The sequence below is a fragment of the Strix uralensis genome, chromosome 3 (genome assembly GCF_047716275.1).
Source record: "Strix uralensis isolate ZFMK-TIS-50842 chromosome 3, bStrUra1, whole genome shotgun sequence".
Taxonomy (NCBI): Eukaryota; Metazoa; Chordata; class Aves; order Strigiformes; family Strigidae; genus Strix; species Strix uralensis.
The window spans coordinates 52,151,729-52,173,646 of NC_133974.1; the positions used below are offsets into that span (position 1 = coordinate 52,151,729).

The 21,918-nt window shown below is 37.5% G+C and overlaps 1 protein-coding gene across 1 annotated transcript in view; it reads right to left on the reverse strand.

The window, feature by feature from the left end:
• Positions 1-21,918, reverse strand: part of AK9 (adenylate kinase 9) — a 77,530-nt gene that overhangs the window by 10,698 nt on the left and 44,914 nt on the right. The window contains exons 19-28 of the mRNA XM_074864587.1: positions 15,527-15,733; positions 14,440-14,561; positions 13,261-13,473; positions 12,432-12,695; positions 10,248-10,366; positions 8,332-8,551; positions 6,094-6,156; positions 5,110-5,313; positions 3,340-3,558; positions 349-562 (exon numbers count right to left, since the gene is read on the reverse strand). Coding sequence (XP_074720688.1) covers positions 349-562; positions 3,340-3,558; positions 5,110-5,313; positions 6,094-6,156; positions 8,332-8,551; positions 10,248-10,366; positions 12,432-12,695; positions 13,261-13,473; positions 14,440-14,561; positions 15,527-15,733 — 1,845 coding nt within the window. The remainder of the gene's footprint in view (positions 1-348; positions 563-3,339; positions 3,559-5,109; positions 5,314-6,093; positions 6,157-8,331; positions 8,552-10,247; positions 10,367-12,431; positions 12,696-13,260; positions 13,474-14,439; positions 14,562-15,526; positions 15,734-21,918) is intronic.

Consider the following 21,918-nt stretch of genomic DNA (forward strand, 5'->3'; position numbering starts at 1 on the left):
CGTAGGAATATTTCTTCATTTTATCTTAGATCATCTTGACTGAAAGAAATAAGAAACAATTAGAAAATAATCAGAAATAATACAAGGGGTACAAATAGTATAAGTCTTCTAAGTGCCAGTCCAGGTCACTAACTTCTTAAGAAGCTGGGATAAAATTCAGATGGACAATGCGTAAGTATCTCTCTGTCAAATGAGACAATACAGAATGTAACTAAAAGATTCTGTGCTCAGCAAGAAAAGGAGGAAGACCAATAATATTAATGTTTATGATTTTTTAGTAGCAATAATGACAGATATAGCTTCAGTCATTAGGTAAGGTGTTGCTTTATAGATAATACTGGCTCCTACCTGTAGTCTTTCCAGATTTTGGAGGTCCCACGATTGCAATCTTAATGGGCACAGCTGGTTTAGGTTTTGGCTGACGAATATATTTGATGGGGTTTTTCATAAATGTTTCTTTATTTTCTTTACTTGAAAAGAAATAAATGTATTGTCGATGGATTACAGGAAAGACTGTGTTTTCAGGGCTTTGTTGTGGCTTGATTACATCTCCTTCAGTTAGCTGTAGCATATACAAAATGGGAAGCAGTTGATTAGGTTTGACAAAGCCTTCTCTCCCTGTCGTACAGAAGCAGATTTATCGGCAGGTAGAGGAGTACCAACTGTACGAAACAAACCATCAAAGCATTCTGAAATTCATACAGATGGACATAATATTTTGTCTGAGTCTGAGAAACTTCCATAAATATGCAATTCTTGTACAAAGAGATGAAGTAAACATTGAAGACAGAAAGAATATTCACTATTTCCAGTAGGTGGTACCATAACACTTTCTGTCCATCAAGAGAGTGTAGTCAAAGAGATAAAACATAATACTTTTTTAATTTTCAAAGAATAAAGAAAATAATTTTATTCCTCTGTGAATTTAAACCATTTATCTGCCTGACAGTAGAAGATACACCAAGAATATTGTATTCAGCGGAAGTCATGTACAAATGAAGAAAACAGAAAAGAATATCAATACTTAGATTATGGTGAGGTGTAAAACTACAGCAAGGCAAAAAAGCTTTTGGTAAAATACATACACTGCTGATGAAACCTCTTCAAACACATCAGACAGCCCACTAGAAAGTCTGTAGTGTTGATGGATCACTGAGGTGTAAAAGGAGCACTAATGGCAGAAATGATAATTGCAGAAATGCTAGATTAATTCTTTGCACTACTGTTCACTATGGAAGAACTTAGTCATGTTCCTGTTGCAGCCCTTCTTGGAGGAACTGCCTTAAAGTGTCAATAAAAGATGTTTTAGAAGAAATTGTTGACATCTGTAGAAAAAATTGCCCAGACCAGATGGCATTCACCTTACAGTTCTAAAGAGACTCAGAAGTGAAATTGTTACTGACTAAGGTGTAACTTATTGCTTACAGTGGCCTTCCTTCCACAAAAAAGGAAGGTGGAGAAAGTGACCATTTTTTGAAGAGGCCTCCAGGATGGATCCTGGCAAACATAGTCCAGCAAATGTGACCCTGTATTGATGAATTTGAAATATATTAAGGAAAAAACCCAGTAGTTACAGGCACACATATGAAATAATGAGGAAGAGCCAGCTCAGCTTCTTGTAGAGGGAAATTGTACCTCACAAATCTACTTTGAAGGAGTCACTAAATATATAGATAAGTTTATCTGGTTGCTACAGTAAGAGATGGGACTGTTCTACTGCGTGGCATTACCTTGCCAGACCCTTCTATGATTCTTAGGTTCCTATTCATGCATCAAGTAATTTCAGGGTGCTTGCCCTCAATTTATAAGATGTCAGGAGTTTGTTCTACTGTATATCTGCTCCCAGTCCTCCCTCAGCCCATCATTTTTATTCTCTGCTTATCTAATCAGTTGCATAACTACTTCCCCCCCCCCCCCCCGCCCCCATCTAAAAGTAATTGGCATATACTCTATCTGCCTTTCTACAAAAAACCTCTGGTCTGTAATCAATTTCATCATTTCTATTTTATCCTAAAATACCCTTAAAATGATCCTATTTCCCTTTCATTATTGTCAGCATGTACATTTCCACTGTCAACACACCACTCTGATTTTATCTAATAACTTTCTACGGCTTATTTCTTCTAACTGAATTGTACTTTTTGGTTGGTAAAAAACCACTATACAGCATAAATGAATGAATTGGATAAATGGAATGACAAAAATGTAGTGAAATCTAATAGAACAAAGACCAAGGTCTAGTGTGTAGGAACTAATAAGAATTAAACATACAAGCTAGGGTTCAGTAATTGGAAATGACAGAAGAGAAGAAATACCTACTTCTATTAATATGTCCTTAGATTATTAGATGTCAGTTTGATGTAGCCATGGAAAAGGCAATTCTGATCCTAAAACATTTTATGTATTTTGATTATATAAAGCTGTAATAAGAGCAGATCTGTATACAATTCTGATCACCAGGGTTAAAGAAAGATAAACAGGTGGAACAGGTGAAGACCCAACATGATGACCATACAACAGGAAATAAAAGTTACTTGATTAATGAGCATAGTAAAATGAAGGCCGAAGTATGTTTCCTTCAGGAACTTCCTGTTTTATGTATTTCGTTCACTATTTTTTTTTAATCAATACTCCTTTTTATTTCTGATTTACTCACAGTCCAAGCTGCTTTTATTTCTAGCCCTGAAACCAAAAGTTTACCCACTAACATTTCACTTGCTACCTATAAAACTGTATCAGCTTACTTTTGGGGATAGACATGAGTACTCTCTGACCTTGACTTTCCAGATCTCTAGTAAAATATTTTGGAATTAAATTTGTTGCTCTTCAAAATTTGTAAATTTTGACAACAAAGAATTACTGCTGATGAATTACATAAATTCAACATTTGATTTACTTTTTTTGTCACTGCTAGGGTTGGTGGCCTCCTGTGTGTCTTCTTACAAATTCAAACCCCACATCCTTTCAGTTTGTTTTCACTACTTCTGGAAGGCTTTCAGACCTTCGCTGTTGTCCTGTGTTTTGTGTATCATTAAGAATTAGGCATTTCTTTCTGACTCAGTGCCACCTTTAATTGTGTCACCAATGCTAACGTAACAGATTTTACTAAATGCCTCTCAGCTTTAATTCAGCTGCAATGCTGAAAAGACTAACACCTTTTTTATCTATGCTTGCTGTATTTTGTGTATATTCAGTGGTGCAGTTTTGATTCAGCAATGTAGTTTTCATTAAACATTTCTGGTATTAGTTGCTACTGTTTGATAATATTTTTTAATGTGAAATATATTTTTTAAAAGTATTAATTCCTGAAAATATTCTTCAGCTATTTAATAACATTACCTTGATTGGATCCCACTGGCCAAAAGAACTTTGAAATTTGTATGAGAAAACTAGCATCTTATGTGCAAGTGGCAAACTTATTGGGTAACATTTCTCAAAAATGCTTCCACGATTTTCCATTAGAGAATTCAGCTTGCTATATATTTGGTAGCGTACAATGTGAGGCTTCCGTCCTCCATTGATCTCGATTTGCGGTATTAACATCTTTTCAAGTTCTTCCTGGTTAATGAAAACAGAATGAAATATTGGAATTATAAACATGATCAGATTTTTAATAATAACTGACAGCAAGATTTTCTGCAAATTATCAAGGATTTCTTGAGCATGTTCTCAGTCACCGTAAATCAGAAAAATTTGATTTGAGATGAGAATTGGTCTTCCTGCCCACTGAAGTTTAAATTACCCAGCCTATATTAAGTATCACACTATTAACACCCCCCCCCCCCGACAATCTGACAGTTAACTTTGAGAACTATGATAAAGGTAAAGCTTGAGAAGTATCTTTTATTAAAAAAATAATCAAATATCATTCTTTCCCTACTCCAAACAATTTAGGACAGTGTATTTAATTACTCTCTAAAAATATTGCCTGTTCTTTTTCTGATGAAATTTTTCATCAGTTTACTAATGCAGCAGACAATATAGTCCCAAATGACAAAATGCTCCAAGAACTATAGTATTCCACTAGCTTTCACGTAAAGAGCTAAGGCTGTTAGCAGGATTTCTTGTTTACTGTCTCTCATGGGCCTTATCCTAAATTCTTTCCAATTCTATTTTGCAAACTCAGTTTATACTCAGAAGAGTGAAATTAGCCACAGGCTTCATTCAGAACCCCTAAAATTATTTTTGTGATTATCATTGGGATACACGATTATATGCATTGAGTAGTTCAATAAAATTATGACATTTTACAGTCACTTTTGTAAGTTGAATGCACTTCTAATTCACCTTCTTCCAAAATTAAATGAAAGGTGAATCTCTGAGCACAAAACATGAATCTTTCCCACACAGCTTGTGCTTTCTTGTAGTGCAAAGAATGTTAGGAGTCTATTCTTGATTCACCTGACATTTAATCCATTAACTATTAAAATAAAGTGAACCTTGAATCAGTCACACTTATGGTGTTGGAAAAGGATGGATTCATTTTGCAAATCTTACATCTATGTCTTGGCTATCTACTTCTGTAAACTTTCTCTCTGGTTAGTGGATAGTGTTTCTTCTAAATCACTATTAGTTTTCTCCTGAAGTAAAATACTTAGTATATAGTAAACAAATGGCACCAATCTACTTACTGCCTTAGATGTGGGCATTAACATTGCAGATATCTAAAGTTAGATGTGGTTCCCTCACCATAGGTAATTGCACTGATTTCAAGAAGATTACGTAACTAAGAACTGTATAAAAAAATTGGAGTTGTCTAATAAGAGTTTTGCTTTAAAAAATATTTTGAAATACTGTTCCTATGTTTATGACTCTCTAGTTTGGTTACCTGCATCAACTGACCTATCAAAAAGGAAATAAGGACCCCAAGACTGGGTAAGTGTACCCAAAAGTTTCCTTTGTTTTTTTACCCCACAATATTAGTCTTATAAATTATATGCTTTTAAAGTATATACTTTTTCATTACAGCCTTCATCTTGCTCACATATTTAGATCATGAGTACAACAGCACAATGTTTAAGCACTTTAACTTTTAAATTTGACAAATAAAATGGAAAAATCTTCTTGCATCATGCAATCATATAAGTTAATAAGCAGTGGAGTAGGAACCTGTACACCTTGTAAACTGCCTATTTCTGAATCAAACTTTTCTGCAATTTCATTTTGTATGCGGTCAACTGCATCAATCTCTTGTTCTTCTTCAGCCTCTTCTTCTTCATCTTCTAAAAATTCTTCTTCAAGTATAGCTTCAACATCTTCATTTTCATTCTCATCCTCCTCAGCGGCTTCATAATGCTCCTTACTTGCTAAAGCCTACAAAGGTAAAATATTTTTTTGTTTCATGTCTATGATACAGTTGTTTTGAAGGAACATATGGTATTCTTGTCTCTTTTTTAATTAGAAAAATTCAACAAAACCTCATTTTTGGGCATCCTTTATCGTAAGCAAAAATCTAGTAAATTCTAGAATCATATTTCCGAAGAAAATACAGAGGTATTGCATAGTGTGTAAGTGATGTATTGTACCAGTTCCAAGAGTGCTGAAAAAAATGAAGTGCTACACTGCAGTTCTGATAAGAGGAGTATTTTTTTTGTACATGGTATTGTAGTTTGGCAGGACTTTTTCAGCATGTCAGCTGAAAGTGTAGTTGACAGTTTCATGAGCAGTCCAGTAGTACCTTAATGCTTTTATAAATATACTTTGTAATTGAGTTTGGGCAGAAATCATGGTACAATCCTATTCTGGATTAACTATGGATTTGACAGGGTACTTAAAACACATGCCTAATTGCAATTAATGGGGCCACTCTTATGCTTACAAATTAGATACATTAAACACATTCATAAGTATTTTGCTGAATTAGAGCACATACTGAGAATTCTTTTAAAATTGTTTTGTGTTCATGAGCCAATAGTTTCTAAAACAATTTAAACATCTTGTCAAATTATTTTTGAAAGTGGAAGTTTTTGACAGTCTATCACATTTTTACTATTCTACATTGCCTTGAAAACTCTGTGACTAAAAGCTCTAGAAATTTCTAAGATATGAGTGCAAACACTTCTGTTTAAAATCTTTATTAGCTTGTTTTCCTACCTCCTGTTTCTTTTGGTTTTGTTCTGCTAAAAGTTCTTCTCTTCTTCTAGCAATTTTCTCATCCTGTTAGTGAAAAAAAGATGTAAGAAGACAATTATATTTGCTAATAAAAGTTCTCCTCTGAGAATTGGTAATGTGACCTAGAAATAATGTTCTTTCCACCTTAAAACTCTTCCAGTTTCCAGTTGCTTCTAATGTTAAAAAATACTATCTGTGCAGCTTGAAATTTTGCAGACCGGATACACCTCTCTACTAGGTGAACATGTAAGTAAGTAAATTTCAGTAAAGCCAATTTGGCAACTTTTGAGATTGAGATTAGGAGGGAAAAAAGGACTGTGATTCTGATCACACTGAAAATATAATATTTTTATCGGTAAAGTAGAGTTTCTAAACTTAGAGGTGCTTTCTGCCATTTGGCAAAGGGGTGACTGAGTGTATTATTAAATGTGTGCTGTTCCTTCTGGCTGTTTAGAACTGCCCAAGTCTGACCAAATTATAAGCATTTGAAATAGTCCTCCATACATACTCAGTATACATGTCAAATACCCGATGGCTAAATCCTAACTCAGAAGTAATATGCAGAAGCATTCTACTTAAGGCCAGTGGGCTTGATGGGGATTCAACTGTCATTGCTGTTCATGCACATTGTAGTGCTGTCACCTGAACTGAGATCAGACAAACAGTATATCAACACACAGGCAATAGTGCAATTTTAGAAACCCATGTTCACTCCAAGCAAAGTGGCCTGGATACCAGAGCATTCTAAGCAGAGCAGCAAGAAACTCTGCAGAGACTAATTTTCTCTACTCTTGTGACTAAACTCCGGTGTTCCTGAATGACATTGCACTGCAGGTGTACCCATTGCTCTTAGTCTCCTTTTGCCAGCTTCTTTCAGTGGAGAAGGAAACTCTAGGGTAGCATTCAACTGGTCTGTCTGCTTTTCACAGATTCACTGTATGTCCTCCAGCTTTAGTAACAAAAGAAGGGATAACAGTACACCCAGCAATGCTGTATCCTCGCCAACTTGCTCACCAACTGGATGCTATGAAAAAGTACTCAATATGTAACTAAAACCTATATTGCAATACACATGAGCAAAAATATCAAATTGCTCTTACTCAGGAGATCCTGATTCTGATCTTTCCTTACTTCTTAATGCCTTTGTCAATTTGTATCAGTGTTTTGTGTATGTGTTTAAATAGGAACCTGTTATTTTGCTTTGTCATCAGGAGCCATATTGATGCCTACACTGTTAGAAGTTTGGACCCTAGGATCTGTAGTACAGTCGTTTGCCACTTGAATTAACAGGGTAACTACTTACAGGATAAGCTTAGTACAGCAGTGCAGACTGGTCACTAGAATGCACGTTTTCCAGCAAGATTTCCAACTTGCATCCAGAAAGACTAATTTGAAAAAATATTTTAACTCTCCTAGATTATATGCATTGTCAGATCCAACCTTTGGCACAAGCAGTTCAGAAAACTTACTGGTATTCTATGAGCCTTGTCCCGACTTCCATTGGCCTGACTTTGTGTGTGTCAGCTGCTCTGTAGTAACTTATGCTCAGACCTTTTCTGACAGTACATGCGAAGTACTTTACCTCACTTTTATAGAAAGTTAGGAACCTTGAATATATTGCATGTGCTGATTGTAAAAGTCTGCATAGAGGTTTCGGGTTACTTCGAGTAACTTGTAACCTGTTCAGCAGTAGGCACAGCTTTGTTCAACTGGGAGACTGTGCAGCTGCAACAGCACTGAGAATGTGGCTTAGTACTGTTACATTTCTGTGCAGAGTATCATAGTTGGAAACACAGACACATACACCATACAGTAGCTATGAAGTAAGCCAATGGGAGATACAGATCAGCCCAAGAGCATGTGCTCAGGGAATCTGAGATGCAACGGCAAAACCATGCTTGAGCTGTGTATTTGATTTTTTATGACCATATTCACTCTCTCCATCTAGTTGCCTTCTGTCCAGGACTTTCCAGATGTATGGCATTCTGTCAGACACTTGGGCTGCAAGATATCTAAACTCCTGCATGAATTAATTGCACAGAGGAGGAAAGGAGCCCTAAATTCTTTTTGTTTCCTATGGTAAATCCAGGAATGCTATGAATGTGCGGGGCTGTGTCTCCTGGCTCCCATATCTGACTGCTTTGGGAGTTTTAGAATCTGTGTTCAGACCTCCTGTGCTGCTGAAATTACAAAAAAAAGTAGACAGGACTGAAAACTTACCCTTATTTTTGCTTTCAGGTATTTCAGTTTCTTTTTATTTTCCATTTTTTTATGTTGTCTTTCTTTCCATTTTTTCAGACGTGGAGGAAAAAGACGGTCAAGAATGTCACTTTCTTCTACTTGAATATAAATCACAACATCAGGACAGAGTCCTCGTTCTGATAAATACTGGGCTTCATCTAAAGTACGAGGGAAACCATCCAGTATAAATCCTGTGGACCTGATTGGAAAAATAAGATATATATCATTACACAATGTAGTATGAAGTGTAACACAGTGAAAATGCAATTAATTTGAAAAAAAAAATTAAAATCCCTTATTAAATGTATATGTTAAGAGTAAACTTAAAAAACTATTTTCAGGTATTATCTTTTGACAATGTAAAACTGACACTTCACTATGTGTTTTAATTGGTATACTAACAAATATATTTCTTCTGAGGGTTTAATGCGCAGAGATTAATTACTTAAAAATAACTTTTAAAAAAGCAAAATAAATTGTGTCCTCAGTATTGCTTGTGTGACTCTAAAACCAGTACTTCTTAGCTACTGGTCTCAGAAAAATAGAAGGTGCCTCCAATGTTATTTTGGTAACATCTGCCACAGAAATCTTTTTGCCTGAAAATTCTTCAGAAATGCCTGACAATTTCTTCTCTAGTATAGGATGAGAATTTTGCCACTCAGCATGACCTACATCTCCCTTCCTGCAGATATTAAAAGCAGGTCAGATATGTCTGGAAAGCTTTGTGGCCTGTTGGAGCTCTTACGATCCCAAATTAGATGAGTAGTTCTGTAAAGCTGAATGTTGTGTTAATAAGAATATTTCTCTTTATTACTTTAGACCTTAATACAGTACATTCTAAAACTGCAGAAAACCAAAGAAGCTACAAGGAGTGGGAGCAGATGGAAGAATAGTTGGTCCTGGGTGTTGTGGGAAAAAGTTGGAGGGAGGATATTGATCATGATATATATCATGGTGAAGGTTCTCTTCTTCTATACAGTCCCTGATTAAACCGAATTTATATAACATTACAACACTATGTGTAATGCTGGGTAATTTTTGGTCTTTTTTCCTAATACTGATCTCCCTATTTTTACACCATTAAGAGAACCTTGTCCCCTATCTGTGGACTGACAGAACAAGTTTATTTGAAGATCTTGTTTATTCTTTTAAAGGCATTTCTCATACTGTTAGGAATTGAAACCTAATGGTCAAGCTGTCAGCAGGTATGATCTGGACAGAAATGAATGGGATAGATAGGACATGGAAAAAAGGATTTTCTCTGCTGAAATTACATCCTAAAAAGCCAGTCCGCTTTCTAGGAGTCAGTGATCTTAGTTATTTATGTAACAATAATCCACTTTTATCACAATGTATCCACATTTATCACAGTGTGGATGTACTTTCTGATATGAAAGGAAGTCCATTGTGGATATATCACTGGAGTGCAGATTGTGATGAATGCAAATGATAACCTGCTTCTGTGTTATTTTGGAGAACATTGATACTTTGTCTTTGCTTTCCACACAATATTTACAATATATGCAAACCAATAGTTACAGCTGGATTCCACCTCTCCATGTTTATTAATTAATTACATGAAAAAATAAAATGTTTATTTACGTATCTATCCTGTAAGCCCATGAAAACTACCTGGCTATTCGGGAGATTTAATCCAATTCAAGTGCACTAAGTGCTTTTGTCTAGTCCTGTGTAGAGCACATGAGACATTATGTTACTGTCAAAGTATCAATCAAAATAGAGCAACAAACCTGAGACTGAGAGGTAGGTCATGATTCATAAGAAGTGCAAGAGCATTGAAATAATATCTGCAGTACTTATTTGTAATTGTGGACACAATGGATGATATACTTTCTAAGATTAATTAAAGAAACAGAGAGTCTAATTACAGTTACCGGAATGGCTCTTTCCTCCACCAGTCAAGAACAATGTTATCAAGGACTTCTGGAGGCAGTGCCTTATCATCCATTAGATTTGCTTTGATTGCTTCTTCCTCATCAGTTAACTCCACTTCCTTTATATAAAGAAAATCCACAAGTAAAACAAAACAAACAAAAAAAACAACAGAAAGAAGGAAATATCTACCTGACACATTTAGTATTTTTGACTAAGGTAGGTAGGTACTGTCTTCATTTGATTTAAACCAGCAAAACCAAAGTAAACTCACTTGCCCCATTTCGCTGTAGTACATGCCACATTTTGGGATATTTTCCATGTGCTTGGGGTTGGGTACTTTCCTAGAGTTGGGGCAATTGCTGCTGTATGAGTTTTAATGAAACCTAAAACCAAGCATGATTGTTAAGTATTTAATTATACATAAGTTCAGTTCAGAGGAATAGAAATGGAAATGATCCCAGTTTCTCCTAATTGCCTACAAGAACTTTAGCATTAGCTGCTCTTGTATTACTTCATCTGGAACACTACCTTCCAGTTATCAGGGACTTCCTCTGCTTTTCAAGACAATAGAGAGTGGCCTTGAATGCACCTTTGGCAGCTTCCTCGGCACCTGTGAATGCAGCCCATTGACTTGTATATGTCCAGATTACATAAATGATCCCAAATTTGATCCTATTCTGCTGTGAGTAGTACCACTTTTTACTCATGCTTTTCTATTAGGCACAGAGACCTAGAAGGTCACAGACTAGAGTGTGATTGTAAAGACCACAGTAAAGAAGGCATTGAGCACCTCCACCTTTTCAGTGTCTTTCATCAAAAGGTCACCTGCCCCACTCAGTGGCAGACTCATATTTTCTAGGTCTTTCTTTTGCTACTGTTGTTCTGTAGAAATTCTTCTTGCTACCCTTCAGATCCCTCAATAGTTTCCGTTTCCATTGAGTGTTCATCTTCCTAATACTGTGCCTGGATGTTGTTTCTGTATGCCTCCTCTGTAGCCTGCTTCCTCTCCTGCATGTTTCCTTAGATCCTGTAGTAGGAAGTCTTTGAAGCTCTTTGATGACTAGTAACTTGAAGGAACATAGCAGGTATCAGGAGCACAAAAAAAACGTCTCTTAGAATGTGATGCAGAAACTTATTTATTCCTGAAGCTTTGAGAGTTGGATAAACCCTATTTATATTGTCTAGGAGGTAGATTTTCAATTTTTTTGTACTATGCATTTTTTGAAAGATTTATATGCTGTATACCTGTGTTGAGACTTCATACAATAAAGGCTTTTATCATATCCATTGCTGTCTAAAGAAGAATTCATTTGCATTGAAACCTTGTTTGTTTTTCTCAATATATCACTGGCTAATAAAAGAAATCACTCTCTCCTGATAAACATTTATGTAAATGTTTATTGTTCAGAGAAATTATACCCTTTAAGAGATGGGTTTTAGAATGTATATTTATAACAATTTTGAACCAGTGTTCAGTCTGATTAAGGAAAAGAACTAATTTTCTGAAAACTATAATTCAGGAATTATTTTACCAGTATCATGAATATCTGGCTATTTGAAACAGTTTTTTAACTACAAGGCGTATTTTATGCTAACTAAGAGTTTTTTTCTGGTTTGAAACTCTGTTGCCAATAGGCAAAGACAACACTACAATCCAGATTACAAAACCTACTGTATTAAAAAAATGTTATCTTACCCTGTTATGAACACTGAAATATTTCAGATTTTTGACAAGGGATGCTCAGACTGAAGGGCTGGTAGAGGCATTCTGTTCTTTTGCCCCAAGAGAGTGCAGAGAGCACTGCTGGTGAACATTTCTAAATTCCTGTGCAATTGGAGAAATGCACCAGACTGAACCTGCATATTCTAAGTACTTGAAGGAAACCATACCTTCCCATTATTATTCTGACCTTCATTTTTTTTTTCTCAGTTTGTCTTTCTTTGCCCCATTTAGTGTCTATCTCTACTATTCAGAAAAAACACTATACATAATTCTTGGAAATGTTTTGAAGAATGTTTGTGGCATTCATAAGAAAACATTGTCAAGAACTATTAGTTCCAAATTTCACCAAGTAAATAATTTATGTAAGTAATTTTTATCAAGCTAAATTTCATAGGAAATTCCTATTCTTGTCTGAAAATAGTTATTTTGTGTATGGACATAAAAAAGATCAGATTATTACCTGTTTGCTTTTTTCAGCCTCAGTTTTAGTCATGGTCTGAGAGATGTCTTCCAGTTCCTGTGATAGAATTGGTATTTTACCGTAATCTTCAGGTTCTTCATCAAAATGGGGCCCAACTTTCACTTTAGTTTTGGGTAAGATCAATTCCTGTAGATACTCTTCAAACTGAATATGGAAAATGCCTAATTTGTCTGCTATCTGTCGTGCACAAGTAGTTTTACCTGCTCCATGAGTCCCAAGTAAGCATACCCGTAAAGGAGGAGCCTATAAGACAAAATTGGAATATTTTGTAACAATTTGGAGTCTACAGTGCACCCCCTACTGTTTTTCACTTCCAAAATGTCATTAGAAAAATTGCATCAGAAACAGTCACATAATTTTGCATTTTAATTTTTCCAAACTTTCTATTGCTGTTCCGGACAGACTACCTGCTCTCTGGAAATAGTGAACAAGTACACTATGACAGTTGATGTCAGCAGGTAAAAATGAAACTTCATTACACAATTCTGGTAAATCTTCCCTTCTTTTACCCTTCTTCCACCTTAAAGATAGTAAAAAAACACCAATATGTGTGATTTGTTAATTACATATTATTATTATTGTAAGCCTTTATAATCTTCCTCTCTTTTCTGCTTTATTTGCATAATTAATTCAATGTATGACTAAAAAGTCACTAGGGAAGAAATGTGGTTTTTTATTCCAAGGACTTGCCTGATATATTTATTGTTGCCTAGAAAAAATCGACAATAATAAAAGATTATAAATGGGAATGGAAAATAGTGATTTTAATCTGTTATTATCTGCTTTAAACAATTTTGAAGATTCTCACCTGTATTGGTTCATTGTGAGCCACATATTCCTCAGGGTTCTTCAAAAATTTATCTCTGTACTCAGAAGTTGAAAAGTAATAAAACTTTTCTTGATACTTAGCTGCATGTTCATAGACTCCTGGGTAAAGGACAAAGTTCTCTTTCAGACTGACTGGACAAAAGTGTTTTGTGTCTCCCATGTGCCTTTTATTTTCCTTAGTTTTTTCTTCATCCTGAAAATATGAAAATTTTCAAAAACTACTTGAATTCAGTAGTCCACTTAGATTAAGTAGATCAAGTAGATCAGATTAAGTAATGCCAAATACATCAACTGAGCGTTGAATGAGAATGGTATTCTAGTTTGTAATCTGAAGATGTCTACAAAAATACACACTTTTCAGATTCAGAGTCAGAAAACAAACTGTCCAGTCTAGTGAGAGAATTATTGAGAAAAGAATGACCATTTTAAATTTGAAATGATAATATCATAGTTAGCTGTTGAAGACCAAAATTAGGCTAGAAGTATCTGTGATAAAATCTTTTCCTGCTGTGTTCTTGAAACTCACTTTCTGTTGCTTTTAAATGTGCAGAAGTAGAACTCTTCAGAAAAGGCAATGAGAGCTGGTATTATGAAGTCAGATTACTTATCCAATAAAATGAATTTCTAAAAAATCGATTCAGTACTGCTCCAGTACAGTAGAAGGATATTCTGTACTGTTAAATTTGGGGATGGAATCTTCAATATAGGATGAAAATAAAAGAAAGGCAAAGCTACACTTTTAATTTCATTAAAGTGGGTATTTGAAAATTATCAATAGCTGAGATGAAGCAGAGGATTGCACATTAGGAGTCTCCATCTTTTGACGTTTGGCTCATAGAATTGTTAGCTGACAGAAACCAAACTTCACATTTGTTTCTTTAATAAAACCCCTCTTTGCCATCTGGCAAAACTAGGGATATACATACTCTCTATTAGCATGGGGTATTTATGCTTCTTGCTGGAATAAAACTACTATCAGCCAGAACATAGGAATATAATGAAAGCATTCTTGAAGCATATGCTGATATTCATTCTGTAAGAAGGCTGAAACCGGATCATAGAAAATCAGGTGCAAAATCTGACTTCTCTGGGGCTGTGTTCAAACTGAAAATAAATGAGTTAAAACAAAAGCATAAATAGTCAAAGCCAGCATGCTTACTTCTTCATTTTCATTTTCTTCTTCAACTTCTTTTTCTTCCTCTTCTCCTTCAGCAGCCAGATCTTCTGCTTCCTCATCTAAGTCTTCAGCAGATAATTCCCAACCATGATATTTAAAAGGTTCTGAAAAGGTTAGGGGTTTTTTTCTGCTTCAATATTTTTCATTTGGCTATGCCAGAATATATTCCCTTTGTCCATAAAAGTAAGCACATATGAGAAAGCAAATCATGCCAACTATATATTTTATTTTTCCTACTCTTAGAACAAGATGTTCTCCCTGGATGTAGGAAGTTATATATTGCGTTCTTCCAAAAATGGAAATTCTACTGGTTGTTTTTTGGTTGAAGTAAATTGGTATTTTCAATGGGAACTTGTACTATAAGAGTTTTATACAAACACACACAGATAGTGCCATTACTGTTCGCAACAGGTTTTTTCCTATTGTTCATTGGGGAAAATCACCAGTCAAATTTTATCTGATTATAAAGTTAGCACACTAGATGTTTTGGTTAATAAAACACTTGCATTGTAGTAATGATAGGAAAAATGTAATATTAATAGTATTTATCCGGTACTCAAAAATTGTTAAGAGATTTGAGCACACAAGTGAAGAAAGGTAATTTGCCAAAAAAATATCGATACTGTAGAAATCCAGTCTTGAAACACAATCTATGCAGGTGGGTAGATTGGATTATTACACACCCTGAAATTCTCATTGACCTCAATGAATGTTGTACATTAGTGAACCTTTGTTATCTGTCCATTTCTCAAATCAGTATCCTGATATGAACAGACAGAGCAAGCAACTGGGGAAATACACTGCCAGAATGTTTAGGGAGCTATTATGTACATATTTGTATAGCCATATATATATATTTTTAAATATATATATTCCCCAGTCCTCCTATGTCTTAAAGGCTGCTCGTGTGCTTTTCAGCTCACCCACAGAACACAGCATGTCCTGTTCCCACTTCATGTGAATAATACAGAACTGAGTATAACCTACCCCCATAATATATTAATCACACAAGCTCTCCAAAGTCCCTCTTGGTAGGTTAAGTGTAAATCACATAAACAGTATTACTTACTTTCCATAACCAGCACAGTTTGATTAAGCAGACTTTCTGGAGTTTGCTCAGCAACCTCTAAAACAACAACCTGAACTAGAGATGACTGCTTGATTTCTGACTCCACTGTTTGCCAGTCATGCATGAAAAGGTCAATCTTCTTTTTAATTATTTCCATTTCTGGTATATCTGGAAAATCATCCTCTGCAAAGTCAGGTAGTATGATTTCTGAAAATCAAATAGTATATAGAAGGCAATGCTCCTCTGAAATGTTTGCATTTTAAAATTATCATTATGTTTTAGGATTATTTCTATTTTCCTCAAACATGGTGGTATATTTTTTTTAATGCTGCTTTCTTCCCCCTTGTAATTATGAATTGTTACATTACTAGTTTACAAAGACACTTTGAAAATGCCATATTCACTATGCTGATATAGTATATGTTGGTGCTTCTATAGGAAAATAAATAAGGTCAACTTATTTAACTAAAGTTGCATATGGTTATTTAAATCAGCACACAAATAGATATAATGACTCCTTCTGCAAAAAAAAATATAAAGAATATACATTAATTTAAAAATTACGATTTAATGAGGAACAGTTTTTGACAGGCTATCTATCTATTTATACCTCATATGGAACATGCCAGTATAGGAAAAAATAAAGAACAGAAAAACTAGCATACTCGGCAAAGAAGCAACTTCATGTTCTGACCTAGTTCAGATTCAGCTACTGAAGCTGTTATGGAGTGTTCAGATTGCATGTTATGTATCTGTTCTTTTTCAAGTGGAGTATGTTCTCTTTACATGAATAGAAATGTAATGCATGCTACTAGGTGTTTTTCCTCTTTGGCATAAGATCTCAATATAGAGATGTTAATGAATTAAACCTTCATTTACTCAAAGGCACACAGATATATAAAGATCAACGTGGCAAAACTGCAGAGAAAATAGAAGATTTAGGGGAGAAAAGAAAAAGAAGGGACTAAACAGAGAAGTCCACCTCAGTGTAAAAATCAAGGATATGAGGGATGGTATCAAAGACTGAAATTCTAAATTGACAAAGGCAAAGCAGTGAGCTAAAACACTAAACCATGCAATGCAAGAGTTTTAAAACGAATTACAACTGATGCCTCTAACCATTAACTAAGAAATGAGGCAAGACACACCTACAAAAAGCAGCCTAGGGAGTGCTAGCAACCAGGAACACTGCAAACAGAGCGTAGTGTGGCAGTTTGCACCACAGTTCACGCGAAAGAGCATGCAGGAAGGGCATAGTCACCTTACCAGCTCAGGAGGTGAGTTCAGTTGCTGGTCATCACCCTCTCAGAAGGAGCTATGGTATCCACCTGGCAGAAAGCTGTATCCCTGCAGAAGGGATGTGGCAACCCAGACACTTCTTCACTGTGAGGGTGGTGAGACACTGGAACAGGTTGCCCAGAGAAGTTGTGGCTGCCCCCTCCCTGGAAGCGTTCAAGACCAGGCTGGGTGGGGTTTTGAGCAACCTGATCTAGTGGAAGGTGTCCCTGCCCCTGGCAGGGGGGTTGGAACTAGATGATCTTTAAGGTCCTTTCCAATCCAAATCGTTCTATGATTCTATGATTCTATGACAGAGCTCCCATGAAAACATGCAGCCATCCAGGTCTCAGGCTGCAGGGCATGCCAGAGCCTTTCATTGGTAATGGATGGCAGTAGTGAGAACATCTGTGTGAGGTGTGACCAGGTGCCTGGTGACAGAGCTGTGAGAGGAAGTAGAAATGTTAAGCATCAGGGAGTCTGAGAAAGAGGCAGACTGGTGGAACCATGCTCTACGCTCAAGACAGAAACAGGAACTGCTACCAGAAAAAAACCAAGATCCAAGGGGATCCTGTATCCTCCCCCTGCCAGGCTGAAGGCAGTAGCATAAAGGAAAGGAGTAAATGGAGGAAAGTCCACACTTGGGGTGGCAGGCGAACCCTCTCCTTGCCCACCTCACCTTCCCAGGTGCCTCTGTACAACAGGTATGAGGCTCTGGATGTGGAATGACAGTCAATGGATGATGTGGATTATGGTCCATCTGCACCACAGGTGTTGCCAGGGTCAGAAAAGCCTAACACCCCCCCCCCCCCCCCCCCATCAGAACCACCTCCACAAGGAAGAAAAGAAGGTTATAGTTGTAGGCAACTCCCTTCTGAGGGGAACAGAGGGTCCAATATGCTGGACAGACTCTCCTCTTACGGAAGTCTACTGACTCCCTGGGGCCTGGGTTAAGGAGATCACTAGGAAACTTCCTAGCCTGGTATGGCCCTCAGACCATTACCCATTATTGCTCTTACATGTGGGTGACAATGAAGCTGCAACACGTAGTCCAAGTGCGATCAACAGAGACTTCAGGAACTTGGAGTGGCTGGTAAGGTAAGCTGGAGTACAGGTTATTTTCTCCTCTCTCCTTCCAGTTGAAGGCAGTGACATTGGAAGAAACAGACACACCCAGTCTATTAATACATGGCTCCGTGGGTGGTGTCACTGCCACAGTTTTGGGTTTTTTGATAATGGGATGGCCTACATGGCACCAGGCGTGCTGGTGTCAGATGGGATTTACCTTTCTCAAAGGGGGAAGAGGATCTTTGCTCACAAGCTGGTAGGGCTCATTGACAAAGCTTTAAACTAGACTTGAAGGGGGAGGGGGATAATATCAGGCTTGCCGGTGACAAGCTGCGGGATGACACACCAAGGTTAGAGGGTCGGGATGCTAGTAAGGGCTTTCAGCCTGTAGCTCTCAGACATCCTGGCTACACTGGAGCACATTTGAAGTCTTATGGAGATGAGTTAGGGGCTCCTGAGGTAATATGAGCCAACAGGAAAACACCAGTGAAATACTTCAATGGAATTAAGGTGTGTTCCTTTAAGAAGGAGACACAGCCGACAGCCCAGCTGAAGTGCCTCTACACCAATGCACACAGCATGGGCAACAAACAGGAGGTCTTGGAAGACACCATGCTGCTAGAAAGCTATGACCTAGTTGCCATTACTGAAATTTGGCGGGATGAATCCCATGACTGGAGTACAGCTATTGATGGCTACAAGCTGTTCAGAGGGACAGGTGAGGGAGGAGGGGCAGATGTGTTGCCCTCTACCTCAAGAAATGGATAGAGTGCAAGCATCTGTCTCTGAAGAATAGCCATGAGCAGGTTGAAAGCTTATGGGTAGAAATCAGAGACCAAGGCAACAAAGAGAACCTTGTGGTTGGTGTATACTACAGGCCACCCAATCAAGGGGAACCTATCGATGAGAAGGCTGAGGCAGTCAACAACTTTTTTGCCTCAGTCTTCACTGGCAACCTCCTTTCCCACACCTCTTGAGTGGATGGACCACAAAGTAGGGACTGGGGAGCAAAGTCCCTCCCATTATAAGAGAAGATCAGGTTTGTGGCCACCTGAGGAACCTGAATATACATAACTCTGTGGGACCTGATGAGATGCATCCCAGAGTCCTGAGGGAATTGGCTGATGTAGTTGCCAAGCCACTCTCCATGATATTTGAAAAGTCATGGCAGTCAGGTGAAGTCCCTGGTAACTGGAAAGAAGGAAACATTGCACCCATTTTTAAAAAGGGTAGAAAGGAGGACCCTGGGAACTACTGACCTGTCAGCCTCACCTCTGTGCCTGGGAAGATCATGCAACAAATCCTCCTAGAAGCTGTGCTAAGGCACATGGAGGACAGGGAGGTGATTCAAGACAGCCAACAGCCAAGTTCTGCCTGACCAACCTAGTGGCTTTCTATGATGGAGTGACTACATCACATGAACAAGGGAAGAGCTACAGATGTCGTCTATCTGGATTTCTGTAAGGCCTTTGACACAGTCCCTCACAACATCCTTCTCTCTAAATTGGAGAGATATGGATTTGATGGGTGGACTTTTTGGTGGATGAGGAATTGGTTGGATGGTCACATCCAGAGGGTAGTGGTCAACAGCTCAAAGTCCAGATGGAGATTGGTGAGAAATGGTGTCCCTCAGAGGTCCATACTGGGACCAGTACTGTTTAATATCTTCATCAATGACATAGACAGCGGGATGAATGTACCTTCAGCAAGCTTGCCGATGACTCCAAGCTGAGTGCTGCCGTTGACACGCCTGAGGTATGGGATGCCATCCAGAGGGATCTGGACAAGCTCGAGAAGTGGGCCTGTGTGAAACTCATGAGGTTCAGCAAGGCCAAGTGCAAGGTCCTGCATCTGGGTTGGGGAAACCCCCAGTATCAACACAGGGTAGGGGATAAAGGGATTGAGAGCAGCCCTGTGGAGAAGGACCTGAGGGTACTGGTGGATGAAAAGCTGGACATGAGCCAGCAATGTGCACTTGCAGCCCAGAAAGCCAACTGTATCCTGGGCTGCATCAAAAGAAGTGTGGCCAGCAGGTCGAGGGAGGTGATTCTGCCCCTCCACTCTGCTCTCGTGAGACCCCACAGGGAGTACTGCATTCAGCACTGGAGCCCTCAGCAGAGGAAAGACATGGACCTGTTGGATCAGGTCCAGAGAAGGGCAACAAAAATGATCAGAGGGATGAAGCACCTCTCCTATGAGGACAGGCTGAGAGACTTGGGGTTGTTCAGCCTGGAGAAGGCTCTGGGGAGACCTTACTGCAGTCTTTCAGTACTTAAAGGAGGCCTACAGGAAAGAGAGGGACAAACTTTTTAGCAGGGTCTGTTGTGACAGGACAAGGGGTAATGCTTTTAAACTAAAAGAGGGTAGATTTAGACTAGATATAAGGAAGAAATTTTTTATAATGAGGGTGGTGAAACACTGGAACAGGTTGCCCAGAGAGGTGGTAGATGCTCCATCCCTGGAAACATTCAAGGCCAGGTTGGACAAGGCTCTGAGCAACCTGATCTAGTTGAAGATGTCCCTGTTCATGGCAGGGCAGTTGTACTAGATGACCTTTAAAGGTCCCTTCCAACCCAAACTATTGCAAGATTCTAAGATTCTAGGACAGGTACACAGAGATTATGATCCACCTTTTAAAAGTGGTCTGTAATGAGAATGTCTTGATTCCTGGATACCTAATGTTTGCAGAGATGCTGAACACGCTTTTGCCAGTTACATGAACTGTGAGTGTTAAACAGCTTGAAATTTAGATCTATTTGTTTAGAGAACTGGAATACTTCAATTTTACAACCAAGTCTGCAACAGAATTGAAAAAGGGAATTAATTTCTTCTGATTTTCAAGCCTCATTTGTGTGATTTAACCACTAAACCAGGCCTTTTAAGAGTTATGAATGCATCTTTCAAATTGTGCATTGTTATAAATGTACAGAAATTAATGAAGAGGTTATCTGTTACATACTCAGAGGCAATTTGGTCATACATGTGTAATTAAAAATTAAAGTTTACAGCAGATAATGGCAGAAATTATGACCTATATATGCATTAAAAATATACTGAATATCATAAAAGAATTGGTGCTGATTTCAAAGAAAAGTTATTTTTCTCCTCATTGATAATAACTTTAAAAACTCCAAACAAAACAATACTTGAAACATCTGTTTGTACTTTCCAATCTTAAAAGTTGTTTTCAAATACTAAGAATTCCCGTTTAGAATAAGTTATCTATTGAGACATTTTTGCTCTTCCCAGTGAAACAGATAAGCATGCTAAAATTACTATGGTAATGCATTGTCCTGGAAGAAATGGATATTGCTTCTATTTATCCTACTGATGAAGGTCCTCCCAAAAAATAGAGCCATCGCATCATACTTGAGAGTCATTGTGTTATTCACAGGATTCTCAGGAACAGCTTCTCTTACACTACTGGCAAAGCCCCTGCACGTAGCAGCAGCCTAGGTTCACCATGTTCTTGGAGCATGACTTTGTGTGCTGTTCCCTCTGCACTTTCTCAGGTACACACTTACAGGGATCTTAAGAATATGCTTATTTTTGCACACAAAGGCATGTTATACCTATGACCTACAGAACCTAAATACTGGTGCTACGAAGCAATACAGATGTATGTGTGGAGTAATTCTAAAAAGTACCAACAATGAGATGCAAAAGTGTAACCCATTTCTCTGGAAAAAGTCATCCACAATTATACAAGGATAAAGACTACAAATACCATCTGCCAGTCACCACACTCCAGGACAAGGAGTATATAAATGATGATAATAATAGTAATACAAAATAAATAAATGAAAATAATAAAAAAAATATATCATGGCTTTCCTCTGTGGATACTTGAACTGAGAAACTCACAAAAAGTTTTGGCTTTAATGAAGCCATATCTGCATACAATAACTTGTTTAATGAGTAAGACTGATCTCTTAACATACATCGTGCAGAAATTTGTAGTGTCAGTTGTTAAGATCAGAGAAGTCCAAGCCTGTCTCCTAACACTGTCTCATGAAAAGTAAACAAAAGTTAGAGAATGAAAGAATGCA